The sequence below is a fragment of the Fusarium oxysporum genome, chromosome II, assembly GCF_013085055.1.
Source record: "Fusarium oxysporum Fo47 chromosome II, complete sequence".
Classification (NCBI taxonomy): domain Eukaryota; kingdom Fungi; phylum Ascomycota; class Sordariomycetes; order Hypocreales; family Nectriaceae; genus Fusarium; species Fusarium oxysporum.
Window position 1 is genome coordinate 2,178,040 of NC_072841.1, and position 22,095 is coordinate 2,200,134.

At 47.7% G+C, this 22,095-nt stretch overlaps 9 protein-coding genes across 9 annotated transcripts; 4 read left to right on the top strand and 5 right to left on the bottom strand.

Moving 5' to 3' along the window:
• Nucleotides 1-258: 258 nt before the first annotated feature.
• FOBCDRAFT_236750 (2-oxoglutarate-dependent ethylene/succinate-forming enzyme) lies at nt 259-1,587 on the bottom strand (the record flags this gene model as incomplete). Its single annotated transcript, XM_059610100.1, has 4 exons — nt 259-543; nt 621-742; nt 797-903; nt 962-1,587. The coding sequence occupies 4 exons, from the start codon at nt 1,585-1,587 to the stop codon at nt 259-261; spliced, it is 1,140 nt and encodes a 379-aa protein (XP_059464128.1).
• Nucleotides 1,588-4,447: 2,860 nt separating this feature from the next.
• On the bottom strand, nt 4,448-5,383 carry FOBCDRAFT_269112 (uncharacterized protein; the record flags this gene model as incomplete). The annotated part of the gene is made up of 1 exon (XM_031173339.2): nt 4,448-5,383. The coding sequence occupies one exon, from the start codon at nt 5,381-5,383 to the stop codon at nt 4,448-4,450; it is 936 nt and encodes a 311-aa protein (XP_031050124.2).
• Nucleotides 5,384-5,959: 576 nt separating this feature from the next.
• FOBCDRAFT_196762 (uncharacterized protein) lies at nt 5,960-6,996 on the bottom strand (the record flags this gene model as incomplete). Its single annotated transcript, XM_031173340.3, has 4 exons — nt 5,960-6,302; nt 6,352-6,792; nt 6,851-6,905; nt 6,960-6,996. The coding sequence occupies 4 exons, from the start codon at nt 6,994-6,996 to the stop codon at nt 5,960-5,962; spliced, it is 876 nt and encodes a 291-aa protein (XP_031050125.2).
• Nucleotides 6,997-8,305: 1,309 nt separating this feature from the next.
• FOBCDRAFT_128118 (uncharacterized protein) lies at nt 8,306-9,373 on the top strand (the record flags this gene model as incomplete). The annotated part of the gene is made up of 2 exons (XM_031173341.3): nt 8,306-8,404; nt 8,459-9,373. 2 exons carry the CDS (start codon nt 8,306-8,308, stop codon nt 9,371-9,373), a joined length of 1,014 nt encoding a protein of 337 aa, XP_031050126.2.
• An 867-nt stretch (nt 9,374-10,240) lies between these two features.
• FOBCDRAFT_315508 (and other transporter-domain-containing protein) lies at nt 10,241-12,225 on the bottom strand (the record flags this gene model as incomplete). Its single annotated transcript, XM_031173342.2, has 5 exons — nt 10,241-10,394; nt 10,449-10,674; nt 10,722-11,261; nt 11,311-12,077; nt 12,128-12,225. The coding sequence occupies 5 exons, from the start codon at nt 12,223-12,225 to the stop codon at nt 10,241-10,243; spliced, it is 1,785 nt and encodes a 594-aa protein (XP_031050127.1).
• A 667-nt stretch (nt 12,226-12,892) lies between these two features.
• FOBCDRAFT_288169 (uncharacterized protein) lies at nt 12,893-14,213 on the top strand (the record flags this gene model as incomplete). The annotated part of the gene is made up of 5 exons (XM_031173343.3): nt 12,893-12,941; nt 12,994-13,178; nt 13,231-13,540; nt 13,592-13,745; nt 13,794-14,213. 5 exons carry the CDS (start codon nt 12,893-12,895, stop codon nt 14,191-14,193), a joined length of 1,098 nt encoding a protein of 365 aa, XP_031050128.2. The 3' UTR covers nt 14,194-14,213.
• A 15-nt stretch (nt 14,214-14,228) lies between these two features.
• FOBCDRAFT_288173 (uncharacterized protein) lies at nt 14,229-16,696 on the bottom strand (the record flags this gene model as incomplete). Its single annotated transcript, XM_031173345.3, has 6 exons — nt 14,229-15,007; nt 15,061-15,279; nt 15,621-15,642; nt 15,679-16,134; nt 16,188-16,609; nt 16,661-16,696. 6 exons carry the CDS (start codon nt 16,694-16,696, stop codon nt 14,249-14,251), a joined length of 1,914 nt encoding a protein of 637 aa, XP_031050130.3. The 3' UTR covers nt 14,229-14,248.
• Nucleotides 16,697-17,406: 710 nt separating this feature from the next.
• Nucleotides 17,407-18,790, top strand: FOBCDRAFT_315511 (uncharacterized protein; the record flags this gene model as incomplete). The annotated part of the gene is made up of 1 exon (XM_031173347.3): nt 17,407-18,790. One exon carries the CDS (start codon nt 17,407-17,409, stop codon nt 18,697-18,699), a length of 1,293 nt encoding a protein of 430 aa, XP_031050132.2. The 3' UTR covers nt 18,700-18,790.
• Nucleotides 18,791-19,397: 607 nt separating this feature from the next.
• On the top strand, nt 19,398-21,898 carry FOBCDRAFT_128799 (S-adenosyl-L-methionine-dependent methyltransferase; the record flags this gene model as incomplete). The annotated part of the gene is made up of 10 exons (XM_059607844.1): nt 19,398-19,568; nt 19,651-19,732; nt 19,795-19,891; nt 19,940-20,009; nt 20,066-20,093; nt 20,146-20,158; nt 20,207-20,296; nt 20,346-20,956; nt 21,137-21,175; nt 21,513-21,898. The coding sequence occupies 10 exons, from the start codon at nt 19,398-19,400 to the stop codon at nt 21,896-21,898; spliced, it is 1,587 nt and encodes a 528-aa protein (XP_059464129.1).
• Between the last annotated feature and the right edge of the window lie 197 nt (nt 21,899-22,095).

Below are 22,095 nucleotides of genomic sequence, written 5' to 3' on the forward strand. Positions count from 1 at the left end.
TGTGGTGATGAAGCTCTCAGCCACAGGTCTCAACTGCCAATGACACATATAGATCACAAAATTTGGAGCGTAAAAAGACGCTTCAGTCCGAACAAAAAGGTAAAGAACACAAATTAACACATGTGGACAATGGGTTGGTATACGAGAGCTTTTCCCTTCTGTCATTCCCGTCAAGTTCAAGATAGACCTTTATACACTTCAAGTCATTTCATAAAAGACGCTATGAAGTCGGGCAATTTAGTGTGATCTCCTAATACCTCAAGGAGCCATGGTTTGAAGGCTCTCCTGCTCCAAAAGCCTGTAACGACCCTCATCATTCAACCTCTGGGTAGTAATCCGCTGAGGGTAGTTTCTCATAAACATATTAGTGAAGTGCTTGCCATAGTGGATTCCGTCCTTGGGCTCTTGGCCAACATCATAGCCGGGCAGAGGCTTCACAACGGCTTGGAAGCTTGGCTCATGGAAGTAAGCAAAGGCGAACCTCTCTCTGAGATTGAGCCCGACTTTGTGGGGGGTTGAGGGAAGGGCTGAGTTGGTGATGTACTGCATCATGTCACCTAAACCAAAAGAAGGTTAGCAAGGTTAGTTTGTGCTAAGAGGGCAAACTTTCCTGGGAAGACGGTGAAGACATTCTCCGCGGGAGGAACGAAGACCCATCTTTCATCGTCCTCTCTGAAGCCAGCGGCACTCGATTCCCAATTAGCGAAGTTTTCATCGCTGTATGGGGGTCGAATCATCAAAGCTTGAAACAACCGGTCAGCCACGGCTTGTCATTGAACTGATCTGAAGTACTTGCCACCGACATCGTCCGCTGCTGCGATGACTAGAAGTCCGTAGTCAGTGTGAGATCCAATTCCTCTTCCTTCCTTGCCCTTGCCATTAGTCTTGTTAATGGCAGGGAAGCTATATGACTGTAATTAGTAACAGCCAGACCAAGGCATGAATTCTATCAAATACTTACCGAAGAATTCTCAGATGATGCCATCCATCTTGTGTGTAGTTCGTAAGTGACCCTTCAGGAACACCAAGTCCCAGTTCAGTGAGCTGCAAGAGCGTTTCCCCAACGCCCCCCAGACTCTGCATGTAACGCTGCATGGGATTCTGCATCTCATAGTCAGGCCAAGGGCAACGACCATGGCACGGCCATTTTGCAACGACTCGCGGCTCATCAAGTTCAAGGTCTTTAGTAACCGTGAAAATCTCGCTGTAGTCAGCAATACCGTCAGTCAGCTCTTCACCACTAGCAATGTAGCCAGAGTAAGTCTGACTGTCAACGCAAGCTGCCTTTTGCGCATAAGGCTTGCCGAAGAAGCGTCTACTAGCGTAATTGGCACTTTTGTAAAGTGAGTGCTGCTCGGGTGTCATGCTTATCTGCAATATGCCGTCCTTTTGCCAGGCTTCGACAAGGGCTTCGCCAAGCTTACGATTTGCTTCGGTGTCAGAGACTTTATCAGGCAGGATGAAGGTCTGGAGATTCCCGACTGTGACAGAGTGTCCAGGGGGAGGACCGGATGCATTGAGGATGGTAGGGATGTGAGGCTGCGGAGCGGGAGCAACGGGAGCAACAGCAGCAGCAGCCGAGGCCATCTTGCGGACCATCATAGAATGACTGATGAGAGAAGGCAAGGAAGGTCTTGTGAGCGAAGACTTAGAAAGATGTGCAAGACCCATGATTTATGTCTGCGGTCACTGGCTTTGATTTCTTGAAAGCTTTGAAGATGTGATTTTACTGGAGATGATGATCCCGACTCAAACTTGGGTTCAGCTTCCCATATTTATGCTCGATCAGCGAATGCTTTCGTGAGTGTTCATGAAGTGCCGAAAGCCGACTTGAGAACTGCTGTCTCTTCGGTCTCCTCGTGTCCGGGTGTTGTTTTCCGCCAGACGATACTTCACAATACTGCAGTCTGCTAACATGTTGCATGAAGCTGATGCACCTAGATCCTTACTCCCTGTGAAGTTAAAGGCTTCATAGCCCGGACAGAAAGCCGACTCCCCCGCGACTCGCTACTCTGAGGTAGGTACTCTTGAAGCTAGCCCGTGTATCAAATCACTAGTTACGGCCCGACCCACGGATAGCCTAACGTCATCGTAGCCTCAATCTTGGCAATACCGCACGTGCACTCATCAGTTAACTCTCAGATCATCTAGATCTCTACGCCAGAGGAAATTTGGTGATTCGTCTCCAGCATACTACTGGTCCTAAATTCGAATAAAGATTCAGCGACGTTGCATAGCAAGTCTCTCCTTGCGAAATATCGTTCGACTTAGACTTTCTCAAGCCTCAAGGACCAGGGCCTACGACGCCGCCTCACATTCTCGCCGATCAATTATCCCATTGCCATCCCCCCTGTCTGCCGAGCCAACAAATCCAACTCAGATGCGCGATACGCGGCTCTCGCATAGAATCACATCTTATCAAGATACGAGACAGATAATTGAGGTGGCATGTCCACTACCTTGACAATTCCCCAATAAGCTTTTCACCTGCTCATTTGATCAAGCCTCCCGCAAACAAAATAAAAGCAACCAATTGCGCATCGATTCATTGATTGCTCAATGCGCGAGTCATGTCCCTAGAAGAATGTCACCAGGGTCCGGGTATGCTTCCCGTCGGGAAAGCTTTAAGGTTCTGCCAATGACCGGGGAATGGGACAACATACATATGCAATACCAATGCGGAGCGGAATACACTCGAGTCATTCTCCGCAATCCTTCTAAAATTACCGCAAAAATCTCAATGCTTGCAAGAGCGAGTTTCACGTATGGCGAGATGGGCAACGTTTTGGATACCTCGGCAACGGCTCCTACAATTTCTGCTGACAAAGAATTCATATTTCTTGACCGCATCAAGAGATCTCGATTACTGATATGCCGGGCTCGGTAATCATCTGCCCTTAGAGTAACATTGAACCCCAAAAATGAAGGTGTGTTGCTTTCTCGTACATGAATCAATAGGAAGTGAGAAGACATAACTCGGTATTTGCGCCACTGGCTGGATAAAGTCGAGTGGTTTGTGAACGCATGGATCGAAGCTGTCACGCTCTGACTCTACCAGATTTATTTTTGACGAGATGTCAGTCCATCTTGTATACTTGCATGGCGTGGCTGAATCTGGACTTGCTTCTGCATGAGAAGCAGTACTACAATCAACGAGACCAGCAGGAGCAACTTCCAAGCGCTTCCAGAAAAAAAAAACATAATCATTCCATCATTGTAATGAGTCAAGATATATGGTACTGTTTCAGTATCCGATTCCAATAAAAGTGTTCCCTCACTTCTGCATAAAGCTTGCACCTTGCGATACAACCTGGTGGATCTTATCAAGCGATCCGCGGATTTTTGAAACCAACTTTATAGGGATCAAACCTTCTTTCACCAATCTAGCGAAGACAAGGCGGTTTAGGTGTAGAAGATTGGCAGGGGTAGGAAGAAAAGACTGCCAACGCGAGTCAGCCGTGGCCTCAGGGAAGACCAGGGTGGCTAGGTTGGAAGCAGTATAATGAAATTGTCTCGCCATAACCCCCACGCCACTTATCCGCACGTGTAACACTTGCTTGGTGATACGATACATGAATTGCCTCTCTTGATCGGGGTGAATTGTACCGAGGATAACCGCGGCAAGCATAATAATCAGAAAAGATTGTTCAAGTGAGGGGTTTGTGAATGCAAGCCTGGGTATAACACGGCAAAGAAATATGGAATCAGAAGTTTGCGGCAGGGATCGAGAGCCACGGCGATACGAGCCTCGGCCTTGCGAAGAAGATTGACCTTTGGCTGAAATACCAGCTCAAGAACTCTCATCGTAGCACTTCGATGACATGGAGAGCGCCTGTTAGGTCAGCAACGAGATATCCTCGTACCTTGACAACTTTACACAAGATCTGGCAGCGAGATATAAGATCCAAGACTGGATTTGTAGCCTTGTGGCTTTCTGGAACAAGACAGCCGCCAGTTTCTCTTGGAGTTTTCTGTTGTCCAGATGCAATCTCTCTACGAAGACAGCAATAGCGTCAAAATAATAGTGGCTGCTTAATTACATTCATCGATTTGAGCAAGGTTAATGACATAACTCAAATAAGCTTCATCCTTTTCATAGAAATGTGTCTTTCGAAGTTAATGATCTATATTTCACCACTAGTTATTGGAAACTGCGCCTTGACGTTTTCGCTACCCAAAATATGTCAACGTCTTACATTTAAAGGAGAACTATGCAGACAATGATCTCTGTTCCATTTAAAATGAATTGTCATCAAATGTTTCAGCTATTCCTGTGTGATAATAAAGCACAAGTGGTGTTCCCATAATGATATTCTTCCCCAGATCAAATCGATGTCGACTAACAGTCATCATCCATAAACCATAACACGGTTCCAAGTATCAATCGCCCCATAGCCCAGCTTCAATTATCGGATAAGAGCCAGCTTACCTGATATTGATCCACTTCTCATTCATTAAACAGAGTCACAAAATGGCGGCCGGAAGCGTCCATATACCGACACACTTGTGTCCAACCAAGCTGTTCATAAGGCTTATCACAAGAGTTTGTATTAGACTCTTCGTCCAACCCATCAACGGGCTCATTATCCTCCCCATCATCAGGTTGTATCATTCGGAATGTAACCAGATCAAGAATAGTTGCATCCAGACTACTGAAGTCAGGCTTCAAAGCATTGTACAGGAAGCATGGCCCGCATTTGATGGGTCTAGGATGGTCCTTGTCAAACAGATAAAACTTTTGTTCAGGTGGATCAACAAAATTCTCATGGTTCTTCCGATCAAGGCAAATCAGCTCCAGCTCAATGGTTCCGGGCTCTCGGCGGGGTCTGTCGTCCCATCGCAACTCCCAGTGGCCGCAGGGCTCATTGGCAGGAAATTCCACAGCGTTGGGGTGGGCGAGAAAAATGACAGGCATCTCATGGGGCAGCTTATTATACAGCCGCGCCCCGCAAACCCACTTGAGGAGATCTCTGGAGAAGCACCCATGGGGCTTCTCAGAGAGCCACTTATCCTGTTTGAACCTTGAGTCCTGGCGAGGACCATGGTGTAGTGCAACTTCTGGAGTAACCAAAACTGACAGCTTGGAAAGTGCTGGCTGGGGAGAATACTCATTCATCTCCATATCCTCGTCCTGGGAGGTAGTATCCGGAGAGTCTGGAAAGTCGGAAAAGGTCTCATCAGAGACGTCGATAGCCACTTGGTTCTCAACCCCGATCTCGTTGTTGTCGTTATCGTTACCTCTATAAGAAAGAAACGGAATGACGCTGTCAGCATCCATGAAGTCCTCATTCTCTCCAGCTGCCTCACGGAAAACCGAGATAGTGTCTTCGAGTTCTGCCAGTTCGCTCAACAAGAGAGCCCTTCGAGTTAATAAGTCATCCATGGCGAATCAGTTGTCCGATGAATCTGAATAAAGGTTTGCGCAAGTTGTTTTTTTCTGACGAGATGTTTCTTGTCTAGTGTGTTGACAGAAATATTTGATTGAGAGCTTGACAAGAAGCATAGGGGCGATTGTGTGGATTAAATACGAATATGAGCAGGTGCCAATGTCACTCAGGGAGTGGCATGGCTCTTGTCTGTGCAGCTGAACCTGGCGCCTTGAGTTTGTCTGTCTGGTAAGCTATGGCTACGTGATGACAAAGAATACCGAGTCGAACAGTTCATACCGTAGGTTGTTACCTGAACAGCTCCTAAGCCGCTAAAAGAATGCTGACATCATGTTCCCATGCCTAAGTCGCGAATAACATGAATAAATGAAAGGGCGTTCCGAGTTATGATAGAACAAAAGAAGATGTAAATATGATACACTAGTCTAAATCAGACCTGCAAGAATATTATGACTAAAAGGTCTGTCCAGTAACCAGGGTCTCATATACTAGACCTTCAAAAACAGATCGCTTTATCGCAGCGCCGAAACTATTCTTTGTCAGCAGCCTCGGAACACTGTATCTGAATGAACTTACCCGTGACATTTTGCAGCCTTCATTAATTTCGCCGCAAGGCTACCCAAGCTGCTTGTACTGAACCCACCAAAGTTTGGCCGACACCGGATGTTATTCCAGGCCTGGATTGGCGTCATCTCATCCTCATTCGACAGGTCAGGCGCCAGTGTCAACAGTCGCTCTAGCATGGTCGATGGAGTATTTCCAAAGGCGGGGGATGAAGGGAGACGGGGGTTGTTTGTATGTGATGTGTCGCCACAGGCTGCCATGAGCTGAGCCGTCGCAGTGAGAGCATGATTGCCAGGCTCGTCAGGTTTCTTGGAGTCTCCGTGCAGATGACCCAAGCAAGGTTCTTCAATTCTGATGTGTGTTAGCAGAGACTTGATGATGATGTGTTAGAGGGACATACTTCAAGACAAACTCCATGCCTGCAACGATCTGATCCACTTCACCCACGCGCGAATGGCTTGAGTACCCTTGATTGAACAAGACGGGAGCCCCATGGCCCTCGGATGGGTCAGAGAAGTCACCAAACGAGGACGGTGATATCAGTTGTGGAGAAGGTATTATGTCCACTGATTGGTAGCCCGGATCGCCCAGGTACATCGGCGAAGCGCCGCTCGACGACCCTGTAGTTCTGGATGGAGTAGCATAGTCATTGATCGGGTAGTTGATCTCTCTGAATCCAGTATCGGTAGAATTGGGACCTTGAGATAGTTGCTGAAGGGCATTTTGAAGACCTGCACGGAGTTGCTCGCACTCACGTGCTAGTTCCGCTTCCCTCGCTCGAGACTTGGCTAATTCTTCTTCCAACGTCCTCGCGTACTTATCCTTCCGACCACGGTAGGATCTAAAAGAGTGGGGTGTTAATAATGGTTATATAAGACAGTGCCCCAAGAGTTTCTTACTGTTGAGCACGTCGTAATTGCGCTCGACGTCTCTCTACTGGATTTTCCTTGGGCTCTGATCATCGTCAGCAGCTTGCACAAACAAGGGTTAGCAAAAACTCAAACTAACCCCCAGGATTAAAAATCCGAAAGATTCTGTCAGTCATTGTGAGATTGGCGCAAGCGAGGAGGAACGCGAAAAGGGTAAAAATGATGAAAGATCAATAAAGATGAAGAGAACAACGACTCCAGTTCAGCTGCTTCATTCTTGTTTCTTATCCAAGATTAGTCAACAGGTGAGCATTGTTCCCATTGGTTCTGGTGAGCGCTAGCTGAGTGAGACCCTTGTATCAGGGGCGTTTCGGCGTCGTCCCCTCATTTTGGCGCACCGAAGATGAGAATATCAGAATTTCCTAATTAGGAAAGGTTCGTCCTTCTCCTGTCAGCCTTGACATGGAGAGGGATTAGCGAAAGGGTTGTGATATCATGCCTCAAGGAGCATGCCGAATGGTCAAGAAATATTCTTTCTATTTGCAAGGATAAGTGATAATGTCACTACCGAGTGTTTTTTTTAATTTGTTTAATTTGCTTCAAGGTTAGAGAAGTTGATAATATTCTGATGTTAACCTTATATGATAAGTTTATCTATGTTGGTGGTCTCGATTTTTCCCTTATTACTGAGTTCCTTACATTCTGACAACTAAGTCTCGTGTCAGATCATTGACTTTTTGCTATCTATATACAAAACGTTTAAACACTGGCAATAAGGTCAACTGCTTCCTCTATTGCCTATGAAGCAATCTCCAAATGAAGGTATGGCGCTTCCAAAACGGAAATCGTGATTACAGAGTCTAAAAGCACAGATCTGACTTCCAAACAGGGGACATCACACCCTGGTTTCACTTTAGCCGGCAGCACGGCAACCAAGTCGCATTATGTTGTTTCCGAACTGTGGATGGTTCTTCAACCTGGTTTCACATTTTAAGGAAGTGGGACTTTCGATTTGGCCGTTTATGTTGCAATGAAAATCTTGCTTTTCCTAAAGAGGAAATTCAGATTACTTCGATGTCGGGATTTTATCCCTGCAAATAGAATATATGGAGATGTTGAGTTTGGATGAGAGATTGCTATAAAGAAGATCGAGACGCGTTCAATAAACTCGATATCTTCATTCAATCACTCAACATTCTTCTCTCATACATTCTCTGCAGCAGGCCTGCTTTTTAATATTTTCTTCTACACTCTCTTACCAACTTCATCATCAACACATTACACAATATGTTCTCCTCAGGATTCTTTCTCCCAGCTTTGCTATGGCTTGCACAGGAAGCTAGCAGCCACCCAGCATGCAAGCCCGGAATGAACAGCAATGCTATGATGGGCAAAGCGATCTATGTTCTCACGAACGAGGAGACCAACGGTGTTCTCGCGATCCCAATTGGCAAAGACGGTACACTCTCCAAGGGCAAAGTCACTATGACCGGCGGTGCAGGATCTGTAGCTGTTGATGCGGATGGCAAGCCCGCTACGCCTGATGCTCTTATCAGCCAGTCTGCTTTGACAATTGCAGGCAACGTAAGTGTACCCATTGTCCCAGACGCTATTGGCATTTTACTTACTTTGGCTTAGAACATCTTTGCTGTCAACGCCGGCTCCAACACTCTCAGTATGCTTAGAGTCTCGCGATCCGATCCCACGAAACTACAAATGGTCGGCAAACCAGTCCAGGTTCCCGGCGAGTTTCCCAATACTGTTGCTGCCTCAGCGAAGAACGGAGTCGTTTGTGTTGGTTCTACTGGTGCCAAGGCCGGTGTTTCCTGCAGCAGCTTCTCTCGACAAGGGCTCGGTGCCATGGATGAGCTGCGAACGATCGACCTTGGCCAAACGACACCTCCCGCTGGGCCTACCAACACACTTTCACAAGTACTCTTCTCAGACGATGAGTCCATGCTATTCACTATGGTCAAGGGTGACCCTGCTGTGAACAAGACTGGCTTTATCTCCGTCGCGAATGTCGAGATGAACAATGGAGTTGCGGCTGTGAGCAAGCAGGATGCTCGCAGCTCACCTGAAGGAACAGCTGTTCTTTTCGGATCGCAGGTCATCCCAGGAACATCAAAGGTCTTCGCCACAGACGCTTCTTTCGGCGCAGCCATTCTCGATGTCGACCCCAACAGCTGCGAAGCCACAACCGCCGCCAAGGGAGCAGTCCAAGGCCAAAAAGCAACTTGCTGGGTCGCCATTTCCCCCGCTACCAAGTCTGCTTTCGTGACAGATGTCGGCCGCAACCGAGTTGTCGAGATGAGCCTCGAGGATGCAAGCGTCGTGTCTGAGCTTGACTTGACTTGCAACGGCGACCCTGGTCTGATCGACCTGGCTGCTTCTGGCAACTTCCTCTATGCTCTTTCGCCTGGCAATGGTACTACTCAGGCTGCTGTCACTGTTCTTGATGTCTCCGGTGGATCTGGGTCGGCGAAGATGGTGCAGCATTTTGAGTTGGCTGGTATGGCGAGCAAGACTGCCATGGGAATGAAGGTCATGTAATTATTGAAGGATAGCAAGTGGTGATTGGTTGGATCTGGTGTTTGGATTGTATACTAGGATATTTTAAGCATATCTCTCTGGTTTCCTTCCCTTATCCTCAATTCTTGCTCCCCCAAACTCTATTCGCTGCCTACTCATCTTCTCATCATGTGGGTTTGCTTGCACAAGCGCGCTGACCTCCAAATTATGGGAGATTCCTCTCATGTTGCAAATCTTAATCTTCAAGACGCTTCATCAATACGGAGTCTACCATTCACTCCCGTAGCTCTACCCCCGAACCCATCGTCTTTGTAAGGTTGTTTGGGGCTCATTATTCGTCCTTTCTATTGCACGATTACTTTCTCATCCTCGAGCTACTTTACTAATTGCTGGCCACAAGGTTGAGCTTTAGGGTGCTAACAGACATGAAGAGGGCACGAATTTATTTTTGCACAATATAAGCTTCGACCCCAAAAGTTCAACGATACTTATCTTCCAGCTTTCTTCTTTCTTGCCTTGTAGCCATTTTCTTTTGTTTATCCCTTCTAAAATCGACTATGTACGTCACTAGACTCATGTTGAACCACTCGGCGACAGGTCTGGAAGATAATGGAGGAAAAACATCCGAGTGATATCAATCTTTGACGATAAGTAGCATGAGGGAGAGAGCCAGCTTGAAAATACCACTATGGGATATTCTAGCGTTAGAAAGAATGTTTAAGCCGTACTGGTTTTATCGTGAGTATTGAACTTGCCGGCTTAACTCCTAGCATGCAAACATCGACGGAAACACATAAAAATAGCGAAAGATCAAATTATAGAGCCACTGTACCCACTTTATCATCACCTCGAGTGCTTTGCTACCAATCGGCCGCTGAGCCTGCGCTTCTAATCCAGCTGATACAATGGCTCAAGCGTAGCTGACTTCTGAAGAAAGATATGCCTGTTGACAAACCAAGGCAACCAATGCCGAAGCTGATACGCGACATGGCGTCTTGTTGGAACTCCAAAGATGTAGTCCAATTCTTCGAGAGTACGTTGCCTGTAACATTCTAGTCAGTTATGGAGATAATGAATCGCAGCGTTAGTCACTCACTTGGTCTCTGGAATGATCAAGAATATCACTACAAACGCTACAACATTGAGGCCTGCGTAGAAGCTGAATGCCCCAGTTGGCCCAAGACGATCCAGAAGAGAAGGGAACGTCAACGTCAAAGCACTGCCAACCGCGTTATTGACGCAGATGGTGAAGGCGGAGCCAATCTCTCGATGCGACAGTGGAAATGCTTCGGAGAAATAGATAGAAGGCAGTGGTCCGATGCCTGAACAGTTAGCTTCTGGCAGATTGGTGAATGGATGATCAACTTACCAGGTCCATACATAGCTGTGAAGAGGTATATGAAGAAGGCGATAAGCGGTACTCTAGCACTCGAGTTCTTATCAATAAGAAAGCTGAATCCTGCTGCCAACAAACACCATGCCATGTTGGGGAAAGTAACTAGCAGCAGATTTCGCCGGCCAAAAGTGTCAACCATGTAAACAGCAGGAAAGGCAAAGATAAACATGACCAGGCCGAACCCCATGGAAGCAAGAAGACAGTCCCTGGTGGAGTAGTTTGCAGCGGCAAAGATGGTGGAAGAGTAAAATGCCATGATGTTGATTCCGGAAAATTGCTGTGAGATAACGATCCAGGATGAAGCAACTGTCGCTCGGCGGAGGCGAGGGACGCTGACGAGTTCCCACATTCGACGCGCGAGGGTCTTTCCGCCGAAGGCGTCCTTTTCTTCGAGGATCTGACGATGAGCGTAGTACAAATCTCGGGCAGCTAGCATTTCTGTGTTGCGAATACGGCAGAAGACTTTGAAAGAGTCTTGGTATCTTCCCTTCTTGATAAGCCAGCGAGGGGACTCTAGCATGAAGTTAGCTTTGAGGTCGGTACAGTACAGACGAATACTTACCAGGGCAGAACCAGACAAAGATGACTACCGGAATAGCTGGGACAAACGCAGCTGCAAGCTGGAACCGCCAAGCAAGGTCTCCGATACGATACCAGATGAGGTTCGAACAGAAACCTACAAAAATGCCGAAAGCAACCCATAGCTGGAAGCTCGTGACGATGCCACCTCTGATAGATGCAGGGGCAATTTCAGCTGAGTAAACGGGAATGGTCGAGATTTTGATGCCCATTCCCAAACCCATGAAGAGACGGCAGATCAACAGCCCCCACCAGTTTTGGGTGAAAGCTTGTGCCAGTACCGGAAAGATACAGAAAAGGCCGGTCAAGAAGATGGCGCCTCGTCGGCCAATGCGGTTGTTGATAGGGTCTGCTGCCCAAGCGCTGAGAAGACCAAAGAGGGTAGGACCAGAGTTGATGACACCTATAAGAGTGGTTTTATGCTCAATGCCAAATTCTTGCGGGAACGATAGGTTTGCGCCATTCGCTCCAGTGTTATCCCAGCCTTGTACGGCAGAGCCAAGAGAACAGAGAGCAATGCCGTAGTAGAGACTACGGGGAAGATGCCACTTATGGGTTACCTCCCGTTCCAATACGCGTTTATCATCGTCAGTTAGCTCTTCAATGCTTTCGTAGTTTGTTGGGGTTTGAGCTGCAAGTGCCCCACGGTAGAACACGTCTATCTTGTCCTGGAAGTCATAGTCTTGACAGAAGGCAATGACTTGAGTTCGCAGATCGGCTCGAGAGATGCCCGCAAGAGGGTTGCGAATTCTGTAGATTGACGATGTCAGCAACTGTCTACTGTCTGGTGAGTAACATACTTGGCGTTTGCATTCCGAGTAAAGTCCTGCGGCGTGAGGTGGTCGATGTGCTCAACATCATGCTTCACCTGGTCTTCAATATCAGACTTTCGATCCATTGTGATTTCAGGAATCTGCAAAAGTACTAGTAATCAATTGATAGCCCTTGAACAACATGTCTGTTTATCAGCGCAAGAGGGCCACTTTTATAATCGTCGATCAAAGCATCAACTTGCGGGGTGAACTAGGTTCCCCAGAGTATCAACTTTCGCTCCAAACTCTTCTTAGAATGGCGCCACTTCCACTCCAGACTGAATGATTCCACCCCGCATAGGATTTGACATCATGTGAGATGAGACAAACAAGAATGTTCCTGAAGTGCCGGATCTCGGCAAACTGAACAATTCCCCCCGAAGGAAGACTTAGTGTAATCGGGTCAACAACCCGATTGGCCAATTTGTGTTTGGAACATGTACTAAGGATGCTGATGCCACACGCAGGGCAATGGAACACACAGGGCTTGAGCGGGGAACGCTACGCCGAATGAATTGGCACACGCAGGGCATAGGAGGGGAATAGTGCACAGAGACTTGGTACACGCAGGGCAGGTCACAGAACGGTCGCAATCTCGGCAATTTGGAGCCATTTGAGCATTGAGAACTCGATGGAAGTAAGGTTATAAGCGTATTCCCTACCCGCCCTCTATCCTACACCATCATAACAAGTCATCATAAACAAGCATCTTTAACATCAACCAAACAGAGCATTCTACAAATCTTATCCAAAATGGGAAGCACCGGAACTCAATCATGGCTTGACAAGCTCGAAGAGCAGCGTACGTTTCTCTTCTGAAGAAGGCCTTAACGACGTAATGCTGATGGGATTAGTCAACGTGGATGTCGATTGGATGGCTCCAGAGTGGATTAAATCCATGCCATTCAAGTTCCATGATCAGACCAGCAACCAACTCTGGGTTGACATCCAACTCGGTGATGACTCGAACAAAGAATTGTTCGAGCAAATTACTAAGGAGCTCAAAGATCAAGGCTGGCTCGCCATCTATACGCGCATGGTAATTGATGCATCTCATCGGTGTTAAGGGAAACCTGCTCACTGGATCACAGGCTGTTCTCATGTGTAAGAAGAACATCGATTCAATCCAAGGCCGTGTTCTTCTGCAAACACTTCCTTCCAAGGCTTACGACACGCAAGCAACTCTTGATCATGCACGCCTTTACGATAAGGAATTTGCAAGAGCCGGCATCTCGCGAGAGCGGTTCTGCATCAAGATCCCTTCTACTGGGCCTGCTCTGAACGCCGCAAAGATTCTCTCCGCCGAGGGCATCCCTACACTTGGCACGGCACTTTTCAGTCTCGCCCAGGCTATCGCTTGCAGCCAGGCTGGCATGCTATACATCAGCCCCTACTACAACGGTAAGTTAAATAAATAAGCAGTAACGTTAAACAATTAACTCAAAGCTACAGAAACGCGGGCGCATGATGAGCTATCTCTTTGGCCAGACGTTGCTGACCCTGCGCTGGAGCACCCAAACTCTCCACGCATCGTCCAGATTCTTGAGACATACAAACGGCTTTACAAGGAAACCGGAAAGGAACAACCCCTTGTGAAAAATGCCAGGTAGGAGATAGACCACAGATACCAGCATCCAAACTGACAGGTCCCCAGCTTTATCACGCCTCAGGAAGCTATGGCCGCTGGTGAGATGGGATGCCACTCAGCCACCATCTCTCACACCGTCCTCGAGAAACTCTCAAAGCTTCCTTACGATGCTTCCAAGCAGCCCGGAGAAGGCCTTCCTAAGCCTGTTCACGCGTATAAGAACGCTAATCCACTCCCTGAGAGACTCAAGAAGCTCCTTTCTATCGATCCTTTGGCTGGACCAGACTGGGATGGAAAACTGGCCAGCACTGATGTCGACTATCTTGCTAACGGTGGTGCTGAGATTGACAAGGCGAATGAGGCTGATAAAGCGACCAAGACTCGCTTGGCAGATGCGCTGACACTGTTTATTGGTGGTGAAGAGCGAAGCAAGGCCAAGGTTGAAGCCATGCTGGCTAAAGTGTAGACAAGTCTTTCACATCGCCGAGAAATTGACCACCAAAGCAATTTGCCCAAGAGTACTAGAAACAATATTGTTGAAGTGTCGTATCTGGCCCAAAATCCATCGCTGAAAGAGGAAAGTCGGTACCCCAGCCCGCGAGAGACATCTGATCGCCTGAAGTGTCCGCAAGGAAGTCGTGCATGTTAGAGATCGGCCTGCCATTCTCTAGTTGTGTTTCTGCAATTGCATCGACGCTGGACTCGTTCATATTCTTTAGTGGCATCATCATAGCTTGGTTTGGTAAATGTTGCGTTTCCATCAGAGCCATAGTCTGGTTGATAAGCTCATCTGAATGAGGTATTGGTCCAGTTGGATCAAATGAAGAGCTTTGAATTAGACTGGCTTCTTCGTTACCTAGTAAGGTTGTGTGGGGTACTGGTGCTGGGTGAATAGAATTGGTCGGAGGAGAGAAAGAAGGCTGAGAAGTCGGATCGTTGACGACAGTGTAGCTCGTATCCAGCGGAGCTGAGTCATGGACATCAGCACGAAAGCCTTCTGCTTGCTGGCCTCGAATTCTAGTCTCCAACTTCCCCAGGTCATCAACGTTCATCTGGGTGCTCGTAGAACGACGTTCAGGCATCGCAGCGGTAGCTCGCCAGGTATTCACCTCAGCAAGCAGCTCATCTCGTTCCCGAACCATCGCCCTATAAGCCTGTATCACATCCAGGCACGCAGTGCGTTCGAACTGATGACGTGAGATGCTCTCATCAATCACGTCGTGCTTTGACAGCCTGGCGGGGTTCTTCCCAGCTAGCGCTGGTAGTTCTTTCGCCAGGTCCTACAGCAAAACGTCAGTCGAGGTATAGAGAGAAAGTACAGCAGATGACTAACGTTAAGCCGCTCTCGAAACAGCTCCCGGCGCTTCTTCTCAAAGATGCGATGTGCAGCCCGGTCATCTGCCGTGAAATTGCGGACGCGCTTCTTGGGCGGTTTTGTGGAGGCACCATTTGGCCCGGCGCCTGAATCACCAGACGCGAGTTCTGCTCGAGCTGCTGCTAGCATTTGTCTCTGACTTGAACTTGAATCAGCTTGAGCTTTTATTCTCCGCTGCTGGACAAGTAATCAGATTCAAGATATCAGGCTAAGAATACGTCAGCTGAAGTTGAGTGCCGGATATGGGTCGAGTTTGAATGCGACGCTTCTCCACACGTGAGCGTTCCCCTCATCCTAAAAACATCGCTGGCAAATCATATCCTTGCCAAGGCTTGCCCTGCGCAGGTCAGAAGTTACTGGTGGGATAAGTTTATCCACTTCTGTTGGTTGATTTGACATATTAGCATCGAGGAGCATTGTTGCACAAGCTGCGCAAGGAAGAGAGTACGATTGCCTCGTGCATTGGATCAGAATATGTAATTATCTAGAAATATAGACAATCGAGAGAAACGACTGACAGTATCCAACTCATTTTCGTGTCTGTACTCCCAACAGACGTATCTCTAGCGCCCGTACCTGACTCGCGCGACAACCTCTTCGATGCTCTCCTGCGGTACTCCCAACAAGTCATTGTCGAGGATGCCCCGTCTCTCGAAATTCGCCTCAAATCTGTCCTGAACATTGACTGCAAGACCCAGTCTTCCGGTAGCCCTCATTCTGGGCATCATTTCAGTGGCTGTTGCAACGATCTTCTGTGCCTTGGCGATCTCTTCATCGGTCTTGACATTCGTGATCTTCCATCCTTCCTTACCGACGAGCTTTTGCTCGGCCTCCAGGACGTCATTCAGAGACAGCTCTGTCGACGAGATATAGACAATGCGATTCGCTGTTTCTTCTGGGTGACCGAGAATGCCAACGACAGCTTGGCCGACACCATCACGGGTAGTGGCGGTAAACTTGGCATTCCCATCATCCAGGATCTCAGCTGTCTTGGCCTCAGGCTTGATACCGAAAAAGTCGACTTCAATGCAACTATATGAGGTTGTCAACAAAAGCACTTCATCCCGAAAGTTGAATGACCTCACAAATCTAGGAAAGCTCCACAGGCAACTTCAGTCCAAGACCAACTGGGCTGCTCCAGAAACTTGAGATGCTCAACCATACGCGCTTTCGCAGCTGCAACAGGAAATATCTTAACAGCCTCTTCATTGGTCGTGTCAACGCCATAGCCCGAGGCGATCAATCTCTTGACACCAGCCTCAACAGAAGCACGAGCTAGCTCGGGGAGATGCTCCTCTGCTGCGAAACCCAAGGCCAGTACCACAGCATCATGACCACGAAAGGCCTGTACCATCTCGAGTGGTGGGTACTCATCGTGCACTTGAACAACTTTGGTCGGTTCAGGATACTCAGCTGGCTTGGAGCCGAATCTGTTGATGACGGTGATATCGAACTTGTTGCTTCGGTGTAAAGATTTGAAGATGAATGCGCCAATGCGACCCGAAGCCTAATAATGTCTGTTTGTCATTCGGCTTTGCTGCTGGCCATGATAACTTACGCCGACTATGGCTACTTTACGTAGCGGGGAAGACATCTTGGATTCGGACTGACGTTAACAAGGTGGGGCTGGACGAAGTTACGAATGCTCCAGGTTCAGCTCAAACTCAGAATTATTCAGTGGTGGCGTAGAATTTATGCGTTTTGCAAAGTCGTATTTTAGATCTCGTCTGGCTTTTCAACTGGCCTCAGAGAATGTCTCCGAGTTGCTGAATGTGTCCGAAGGATCATAACATGTCCAAGCGCTTACCGCGTAGACCTAAATATCGAGGGACGGAATCCCGAAAGGTGCTGTCAGATTGCAGGATCGATTCATTGGTGAGCGACAAATGACCAGCCAGCAGAAATCCTAGTTTGAATTCATAATGTAATTATCAGAATTGGATGTTCTAAGCTAATTTTACCCTTTCTTATAAGCAATGGAACGTTTACAAAGGCGCTGTTCTGCGGAATCGTGGCAGATCACTACTCTAGGGTACCTCAATTTATCATCACATACACATGCTCCATTACCCCCCAGCTTCAGCCTTGATTGCGGGGCTCTAGGTCCTTCAATTAATTCTTTAATGCAGCGCAGCAACAGCGCCCGGTCTGAGTCATTGACCGCCTGAGCTTTGACTTGTTATATTATTGTCAATGCTGAAAACCGCCAATAAGTACCCAGACTTTGCTCTTATTTTCCCTTCATCTGGCTTTCTTAAATCTTTCGCCATTGCTCGCCGCCCGACCCACGACACCATTTCAACGATGGATTCCCTACCTGATGAGATTGTCAGCATTATCATCACCAATGCCACAGCGCACGAACTTACTCAGCTGTCCCAAACTTGTAAAAGGCTTAATAGACTTGCTGAACCGCTATTATGGACCAATGTCGAGTTTCATCATCATACATTCCATAAGGCTTGCGACTTGAAACAGCCCTCGCCCACGATATCTGCATCACAACGATTTTACTACTGGGACACTGAATACTCGGGACAATGCAAGGCAGAAAAATTCTTTGAGATGTTGCAGGGTCTGTTGTTTGAGGACATCGGCCGGCTGAAACAACTGTGCTCACGAGTTGAGTCTATCTGCACGGTTGTTCGCTCCAAGATAGACTTTTGGCAAATTTTACCGTATTTCACCAAGGTCAGGGCTCTTGAGCTATATGGCGACTCCTCTTATTTCGACCAGAATGAGCATATATCGTTCTGCCCATCTGCTCCTACACTTTCGAAGCTCCGTTATGTAAAGCTCGATGGCTCTATACCTACGGACGTCGCCAAATGGATATTGGAGTCGTGCTCAACCGTCGAGCGACTAGAGCTCGGACTACTTGACAAGCCGATAGAATCAAGAGCAACTATGGAGGACGATTTTACACGCTTGCCTGAAGATATCTACAGTCCACCCGAGGATCCCACGTATGGTAGACTCTGGGGATGGGCTGTCATACCTAGACCTTTATCCGGCTTCTTACCATTTCACAAAGATGCGACGTCATTAGGATTGCCACGACTACGACATTTGTATCTCTGTCAGCCATCACAGAGCAACCTGTCAGCAAGAATGGTCAGCTATTTCTGGTCAACAAGTGCCGAGGTCTCCGCCCATAAAGATTGGGAGAATATTTTGCAGGCCTCGTGTGAAACGCTCGAGACGCTGTCTGTAGAGCAACAGAGTGGGATAGAGCATGGAGACGGTGCCGTTGATGATGCAGAGGGATTCTTCCGAAGTGACCAGGACGGTCTCGGTAGCGAGAGGTTGATGGACATGCTCGAAAGAGCTTTGACGGAGAGAAAGTTTCCTGCATTGAAGCGCGTTTATCTGAAGGGAATTGTTGTTGGGTCGAAGGAACGTGGTGAGCCGATTGGAGATGTACCTGGAGGTCGGTTTATGAGATTTCTTCAGACAAAGGGGATTACCTGCGAGGCGAGACTTGGGGAAGGGTACTGGTTTCATGGCGATGATGGTATGGGACCTTCTGCTGAATGGGACGCGCGCGATGATGATTGGGAGGAGGAACTTTTAGCAAGCGTTGATGGTCAGCTATGAGACAAGGGTGTTTTTCAGATAGAGGTTCTATCTGCTGGCGCAGCAGCGCACTGGTAGTCGTCTCGATACGAACAATCGCATCATCAATGAATCAACGCACCACTGACTCCTCTTTGCTGTATCGGCGAATCTTGTTGCCCAGGATCGATTTTAGGGAGTTCATGCCATACCCAATCGGGCTAGTGTTATGGTATCCATGTAGACCTAGTTATCATAGCTCAGGTGAGTGTCGCGATGAGAAGCTTCCTCCAAACAAGCTGAGATAAGATTATGGGAATTAGGGATCTTGAGCTTGCGCCAGATATAGCTGAGCACCGTCATCGTTTAGAGCGACTTCAAACATGATATGCTTTGACCGTTTCTTTAGCAGATTTTTTACCATTAAAACAAAACGATGCCTGCTCCCCCCACCTCGAACCCTGCAGGAACTGACACGTCTCCCCATGCTGATCAACTAATAAGCCTCGGCCAAGCATCTCATTCGTTCGTCTATCCCCAAGACTCGTTACTATAATTCGCCGAACCCCCCCAAATATGGAGTAGGACAATTTATCTTATCATTATTTCCCCCGACCGAAAATTCCCAGATTGTTTTTCGGTTTTCTCTTTTTCCCACATAGACCCTGCGCTATATAAGCTCCCGAAAGCTAAAGGGACCCAACGAACAAGGTCTCTGCGACAAGATATAAGGACTGAAAATGTCGACACCGCCGGCGGCTGCAACAAGCCCGAAGAGCGAGAAAAGTCCTGCCAAGAATACTGCGAAAAGTCCCTCAAAGAGCCCCTCAAACAGCCCCCCTCAACATGCACAGGTGAATGTTGGAGATACCGGCATTCTGGAACCTACACATTGGCAGCAGCTTGCCGAGGTGAGATAAGCCCGACGGACCAACATGCTTACGGGTTTCATGCTGGCCACTTATATGCATATTTATGCTGACTTGATTCTAGGAGGAGAATGTGAACCAAGACGATGATGCTCATTCGCTGAGCGAAGAAAGTCTCGCGTCCTCGACAGATTCAGTGACTTCTAGTATTTTTGAATACCGCAAGCTTCATGGGAGGACATATCATCGGGAAATTGGCAGTTCACAGTACTGGTGAGATATTCCAGTATGTATTCGTCGTGTACCGAGGCTCACTCGAATAGGGCTGCAAACGATGAAAGACAAAGTGAACTGCTCGATATCAAGTAGGTTGAACCGCAATTTATGTTCAGAACGGCACTGATTTGTAATAGCCACCACTGTCTGACGCTGGGTATTGGAGGAAAGACGCACCTCGCGCCTCTTGATACTGAGAAAATTACAGTGAGCGATGAATGGAAAACCTTTCAGACATGATTGAAAGCTAACATTTCAAAAAGAAAGCGCTTGATATTGGAACCGGCACTGGTACGTGAAACTTATTTTGATTATTCTATGTGCTAGCTGACATGCTATGTAGGTATCTGGGCTCTGTAGGTCTCCAGAATGTAATCTTGAAGACGCACACTGACCCCAGGCAGAGATTTCGCCGATGAATATCCCAACGTGGAAGTTATCGGCACCGATGTATCGCCAATTCAGCCCTCTTGGGTCCCACCGAACCTGCAATTGTGAGTCTTCTGAGCCATGTACAAGGTCGCATATTGACATTTTTTTAAGTGAGATCGAAGACTGTACCCAAGAGTGGACGTTTGCGCCCAACTCAGCCGACTACATTCACATCCGCTGGCTCATCGGCAGTATCCCCGACTGGTATAAATTCTTCCGCGAGGCCTATAAGACCTGCAAGCCAGGTGGTTGGGTCGAGAGTTTTGAACCTTCGGGTATTATCACCAGTGACGATGACACCGTGAAGGAGAGCTCTGCACTAGGTCAGTGGGGTAAGCTGTTTATTGAAGGGGCTAAGAAGCTAGGTGTGAGCTTCACTGTATATGAAGAAGAGCTACAGCGGAAAGCCATGGAAGCTGCTGGCTTTGTTGATATCCAGCAATTCGAGTACAAGGTAAATATACTATATTTGCAGTGGACGATGACTGATAACATTCGACTGCAGACTCCAATTGGCGGCTGGCCCAAAGATCCAGGGCTGAAGGAGCTCGGCCAGTTCGGCAAGCTTGCGTTCCTTGCCGATCCTGAAGGTTTCGTGCTTTTTGTTGCAAATACGATCGGTTGGACGGAGTCGGAAATCCATGTGTTCCTTGCGCATGCTCGGAGGGAGATTCACTCGGGCAAGCATCATCCTTACTACAAGCAGCGAGTTGTATGGGGCCGTAAGCCTGAAGAGTAATCAGTAATTCCGTCTTGAAGGCCCTCGGGTTTGTTACACAAGAGGAATTCTGTTAGTGAGAGTGGTGGTCCTGTCTGCGGTGAAGATGATATCGCACGCACTACTAAACTCCAATGGTCTGATTTAGTTGCTAGTAATTTTTCATTTAATACACGAACTACAGTATTCGAAGCTTTTTCTATCCATTGGAACGTGTCATGGAGTTCTCATACAGGAAAAATATTAATTCAATCACCCCGAATTTTTAAGCTCAAGCTATGAGTAAAGCCCAGATCCACGATTTTAAGAGAGGTCCCCGAGCTACACACAACTTAAGATGGAAAAATTACCAACATGTCCGACATTACCAATAAATACAGTATCATAGTCTAGGAAACCTTACTTCACGGGGTTCAGTTTATCAGCTAGCTGCTAAATGGATAACGGCATCGGGCCTTGCCCGTTGTATATCTGAAGCAAGTTGCGAGCTAGAATTAGCCTCGTCAAACCACGAACCAAGCCGGTCACAATATCTCCAACTGGCAATCTTTCTACCACAGTACAGAATACTAGCAAAACGGCGATTTCTGAGGATTCCAAGAGCATAATCACCATCACCCACGTTACCACCGCAACTGCGATTGTTGATATCGATGGTGCCAAGTTCATCACTGATCCCATATTCGACGAAGCTCCTCAGAGCCATGACCGGTCACACGTGGCTGGGTTAAAGCCGGGCGAATTCTTTCTTACGCTACAAGAAGGTCCTGCCATATCAATCAAGCAACTCCCCATCATCGAATGCGTCTTACTCAGTCACGAAGATCACATTGACAATTTGGATGAGACAGGCCGTCAACTTCTCATTGGCCGGCGAGTCATTACTACGCCTGACGGTGCAAAGAACTTATCTCACCATCCTGGCACATGCGCTATCGAGCCGTAGCAAAACTTGAAGTTCCAACTTGGGGGTGACGAATGGAGCATTACTGGTGTTCCTTGTGTCCATGTCCCTGGTGGACAAGTCACTTGGCTTTCTCTTGCACAAAAAGTCTTTCGGTACCAGCCCAGATGGACGTCAAAATGTGGTTTACTTCACTGGGGATACTGTGTTCATTGAGAACGAGTTCAGGAAACTACGAG